Genomic DNA, 6000 nt, shown 5'->3' on the forward strand with positions numbered 1-6000 from the left:
AATCCCACAGAAATGTTTTCACTGTATATCTTCCAGTGTTCATCTTATTCAAGTATATGCAGGTCCACAGGGGGATGATTTGAATAGGCTATTCCTATTGGTAAATGGGTGCATGCTTTGCAGTTCAAAATGTATTTAAGTCAAAGTACAGCTATTCACAATTTATTTAACAGCTAGCATGGAGAATTATTTAACTGATGTACGTGTAGATTGTCAGTAATATTACTGTTGATACTGTGTTTCTCTTATCTGTGTCAAGTTTTGTTTTGTGAAGAAGGACACAACTGAATGAACTTGGATTAACACTCTCATTATGAATATGACTGGTACTGATGTGGAGAATGTACTGCTCTGCTTTCCACACCAGCCTGAATCATGTCCAAAAGTACAGCGTTTGTCTGTGGTTCAGGTGCTCATGTACATCTTAATGCTGCCTACAATCTTCATGACTGTGTTTGGGAATCTTCTGGTCATCATCACTATTTCTCATTTCAAACAGCTGCAGTCTCCAACTAACCTCATCATCCTCTCCCTGGCCCTGGTGGACTGTATGATGGGATGTCTGGTCATGCCCTTCAGTATGGTGCGATGGGTGGAAGGATGTTGGTTCATGGGTGACATGTTTTGTAAAATTCACTCTGGTATGGATATGACCTTGAGTATTGCATCAATTTTGCACCTGTGTTTGGTATCTATTGATAGATATATTGCTATTTGTGAGCCTTTGAAATATCAAATGAAGATGACAAACACAATTGTGGTATTTTGTCTGACTGTCATGTGGCTATTTTCATTAATATTTAGCTTTGGCATTGTGGTTTCCAAAGTTAATGTGCAGGGTTTGGAGACACTTGCCATGTCGAATACCTGTCTCGGATTCTGCGCTTTGACTTTCAACAAACAATGGACTGTTATAACTTCACTTCTAAACTTTTTCCTTCCAGGCACTATCATGAGCTCTCTTTACTTGAAAATCTTCTTCGTTGCACGAAAACAAGCTAAAGTGATTTGTGAGGGCACAGCCGTGGTAAGGTCGAGGGAGGCGAAAGGACATTATTCAGAGCAGAGAGAGAGGAAGGCAGCCAAGACTTTGGGTATTGTCATGGGTTTTTTCCTTCTCTGCTGGCTCCCATATTTCATGACCAATTTGATTGACCCCTTCTTTAACTTCATGACCCCTGCTGACGTTTTTGATTCTCTGATATGGTTAGCTTATTTTAACTCTATGTGTAATCCTCTAATCTATGGATTTTTCTACCCACGCTTTCAGAGTGCATTTAAGATCATTTTATCAAGATATTTTCACCTCAATAACACAAATAATATAAATCTTTAAAGTGGTCTAATAAATAAAGGTGGGTTAGTAACAGGCCAAATTTCCTCATCTGCACTTATAAAAAAACAAAACAAAGACAAAAACTTTTCCCAGTATATATACCTAATAATGAGTGTATTTTATTAACTAGGTCTGCTTAGAAAATGCAAAATATAACCAAGGATTAACAGGTTTATTTTATCATTTTACTTTTAGGTCTATATTTTTATTATATGTATGATATACAAATGCTTCATACAGGAACCTTCCTTCTGTTCTGATGTTGTATCATTTTTGATGTATCACTGAAGTCTCCTGTTTATTCATGCAATTTAACATGAGTGATTTGAACAAGCACACAGTAGGACTTGCTGAAGCAGTACAGTAAAGCTGGCAAGGCAAGTTGATTTTTATAGCACTTATTATGCAAAGTGGCAACTCAAAGACAAACCTCAAAGTGCTTCACATAGACAAAAAATGTATAAAGCCGAGATCTATCCCTTCAGGAAGGTTTTTACCAAAAAGAAAAAGAAAAACCATGACAAACTAAACTTAAAGAACTGAAATGAAAAAGGTGAATTAAAATGATTAATACAAGATTTAAAGTGCATAAAATAAAATTAAACATTTAAACTAAAACATATAGGCTGCTGAGATAAGAGATGAGAAAAAAAATATATATAAAGAATTAACATAAAAGTGGCCTGTAGTGCTTAAAAGATTGTTAAAAGAGTGTTTAACCCAAGACCCAGTAATCCAGCCAATCAGTGAATATATGGATCATAATCTTCATTTTAAAGTGTCTGAAGTTTAATCATCAGGTCTCTTTATTAATACTGGAATCTGAATAATACCAGTGATCATATTTTTAGCAAAAATATCTGGATTGTCTGCAAAGATATTTGGATATTTCAGTACAGCTTTATTTTCTAAAGGGAGTGCTGTAGCATTTGACACAAGTGATGAACAAATCAAAAGCTTTATTTGTGAATCATTTTCTCCTTTGTCAAGGCCCAGTAATCCAGCCAATCAATGAATACATGGATCATAATCTTCATTTTAAAGTTTGTGAAGTTTAATCACAAGGTCATAGTTTTAGTACAGATATCTGGATTGTCTGCAAAGATATTTGGATATTTCAGTACGTCTTTATTTTCTGAAGGGAGTGCTGTAGCATTTGACACAAGTGAATCATTTCTCCTTCATCAATCTGGATATTTTCTCTTTTGATAAAATGACTAATCCATATAAAAACATATTTAGAGAACTGAGATATTTAAAATTCGGTCAGATGTTATATAATGATTGACAATCATTAGCACTATCTCCATACTATAGGAGAGCAGGTAAAGATTTATTTTATGGCAATAATTAATGCTCAATTCAATAGAAATGTAAACAAATGTGTAGATGATGGATTTCCATGCTTCTTCATGAGAACTTTGATTTTCCAAAGCATGCACTTTGATGAACATTCAGGTTTAAATAAACATGAAATAATGTGAGTGTGTCTCAATACATAGTGAGCTGCTTCACTGCCCACTGAATCTCAAGTGATTGCTGCCTCGTTTTAACCATCCTGGGACCGTATAATGCAGATTATTGAATCGCTCTAGTTAGAGAGTGATTGTCACCTAATAGTTCCACCCACTACACGCAGGTAGCATTTATTTGCCTTGTACTATAACTGATTATTAATAAACATAACTGCCTATCTGATGAACCAACCTAAGTATCTTACTTGCAAGCTGCTACAACTGAGTTTCTCTTCTCAGTAAATAGACTCTCCTCTATATGAGCCTTTTAAAGTCTTTGAATGCTGAGCTAAGGTGATCTCTGAAATAATGTAAACCAGTCATGCAATCATGACTGAAAATAAGATGAAAATAAATCAAAGTTACAAAAACACACCTTCTACCAAATTATTCAGGACGAACATGTAACGGGAGTAATGATTAGACAACATTATTTCATTAATTACTTTTAATAAGAACACCTTTGCAACCTAATATTCACTAAGGTAAAATTATTTATTAGGCTGCTTGTTACTAAAAATAATAGCCTGAGGCTAATGCTAACATGCTAATCCCTCATTAACAAACCTCATTTTACAATCAAAAAGCTATTTCTACACCGCTATGGCACCAAATGTAGTTAATTAATAGAATTAGATCTTTTATTTGAACTTGACCCCTATAGTACCTTTATTTGGACACCCGGTGTTCCTGCAGTCTGAACAGGTTGTTGAGTGTTCTAGGCTATGAGTGAGTCACAAGAAAGGTGAGGTTACTGCAGTCTCTGTAATTCAAAGATATGACTTGCAGTCCTGCTTCAAGGGTGTTTTCTGAGCCATGATATCACAACTTTGTCACTTCTGCACCACTGGCCGAGCTGTTTCCGTCCACCATCTCTAAACGAGTGCTGCATCATGGGATTGTCTCTGAGGGAGAAGAAACAGAAGCAGAAGAAGAAGAAGCAGCAGCTCTCTTGATATTGTGCCAGAATAAGATCTCAGTATGCAAGATATTTAAGGCATCTAAGAAATGAGATCATCTTGTGGGGGCCACCTTTTCTATCCCCTCATCAACCCCCTCCTCTATCCCTTCATCACCCCTCTCCATTATCCCCTCATCAACACCCTGCTCTATCCCCTCATCAACCCCCTGCTCTATCCCCTCATCAAACCCCTGCTCTATCCCCTCATCACCCATCCTCTATCCCCTCATCAACCCCCTGCTCTATCCCCTCATCAAGCCCCTCCTCTATCCCTTCATCAAACACCTCTCCATTATCCCCTCATCAACCCCCTCCTCTATCCCCTCATCAAACCCCTCCTCTATCCCCTCATCAAACCACTGCTCTATCCCCTCATCAAACCCCTGATCTATCCCCTCATCAAACCCCTCCTCTATGCCCTCATCACCCATCCTCTATCTCCTCATCAAACCACTACTCTATCATCCACATGGTCTCATGTTTGTTTTCCTTCAGCATGTCTCCATGTTTTTTGTTTACTTTCCTTCCTGCTCATGTTGCCACACCCACTTTGTTAACAATGTTGCCCGTTTCACCTGTTGCTAGTCCTTTCGGCCAATCATCACATGTATAAATACACCTTTGTTACTACCAGTGTTATCAGGTTATGTATATCTTTTTTTGTTGTGTGAATGCCTTTGAGAATACGCTGTGGATGTCTTCATGGATGTATTAATCATTGTGTTTGTTTGTCTTTTTTCCTTTTGTGTTGATTGAACATTTTTTTGCTTCCATTACGACTTGTACTTGCATCCTTGCATCCTGTCTCACATCAATCACAATAGTGTTTGCTCAGTGAAGTCATAGCATGCAGACCCAACAACCCCCTTATTACGTTTATTAATGTACTTATTATTTAACATTTATTAATTAGAAATACCTTATAGGTGTAATTAGTGACTGTAGCTCATCTGTTACCATACAAAATTTATGCTGCCATCATCTGACTATTTGTTCTTGCTCAGGGGGATATTAGATGGATATTACAACAAATGGATATTACAGTGTACCTAAAAGATCATGCTCAATAAATTTACCAGTAAGTGTAGGTGCAAGGTGAAGGTATCTCATGAAGTTGGTGGTGAATGTAATGTGTTTTTGCAAGAGGACAAAAAGCAGTATAATGGGAAATGACTTCTAATGTGTTAAATGAGCCATGTGAGGTCTGTGAGTAAAGGAAGGAATTTTTTCAGTAAGTTCTGTCTCATGACGCCAGCTGTCCAGCTACAGCACTCCCTTCAGAAAATAAAGACGTACTGAAATATCCAAATATCTTTGCAGACAATCCAGATATCTGTACTAAAAATATGACCTTGTGATTAAACTTCACAAACTTTAAAATGAAGATTATGATCCATGTATTTACTGATTGGCTGGATTACTGGGCCTTTGGTTAAACATTGTTCCTACAGATCTTAATTTAACATCCTGTCTTAATTTATTTTATGTTTTTTCATCTTTTATCCAAGTACTTTATATGGTTTAGTTTAATTTGATTTTATGCACTTTATATCTTTTATTACTCATTTTAATTCAACTCAAATTATTCATTTCATTTATTTAAATTAACTTTAGTTTTCTATTTAGATCAACTATATTTAACTTTATTTTCATGAATTGTTTTGTCAGGTTTTTTCTTTTTCTTTCTGGCAAAAACCTTCCTGAAGGGTTAGATCTCAGCTTTATAAATTTTCTGTCTATGTGAAGCACTTTGATTTGCCACTTTGAATGAAAAGTGCAAAACAAATCAACTTGCCTTGCCAGCTTTACTGTACTGCTTCTGCAAGTCCTACTGTATGCTTGTTCAAATCACTGATGTTAAACTGAATGAATAAACAGGAGACTTCAGTGATACATCAAAAATGATACAACATCAGAACAGATGGAAGGTTCCTGCATTTGTACATCATCATCACTTTGAGAAAATGAATAATTGGGTTTGTGAATTTCTTCTTAAATCCCACAGAAATGTTTTCTCTGTATATCTTCCAGTGTTTATCTTATTCAAGTATATGCAGGTCCACAGGGGGATGATTTGAATAGGCTATTCCTATTGGTAAATGGGTGCATGCTTTGCAGTTCAAAATGTATTTAAGTCAAAGTACAGCTATTCACAATTTATTTAACAGCTAGCATGGAGAATTATTTAA

The 6000-nt window shown here is 36.1% G+C and overlaps 1 protein-coding gene across 1 annotated transcript; it reads left to right on the forward strand.

The window, feature by feature from the left end:
• Nucleotides 1-189: 189 nt before the first annotated feature.
• Nucleotides 190-3015, forward strand: LOC118241819 (trace amine-associated receptor 3-like). Its single transcript, XM_035529054.2, has one exon. It carries the CDS (start codon nucleotides 314-316, stop codon nucleotides 1334-1336), a length of 1023 nt encoding a protein of 340 aa, XP_035384947.1. The 5' UTR covers nucleotides 190-313; the 3' UTR covers nucleotides 1337-3015.
• Nucleotides 3016-6000: the final 2985 nt, after the last annotated feature.

This window comes from Electrophorus electricus, chromosome 2 (assembly GCF_041902795.1).
Source record: "Electrophorus electricus isolate QZ-2024a chromosome 2, ASM4190279v1, whole genome shotgun sequence".
Taxonomy (NCBI): domain Eukaryota; kingdom Metazoa; phylum Chordata; class Actinopteri; order Gymnotiformes; family Gymnotidae; genus Electrophorus; species Electrophorus electricus.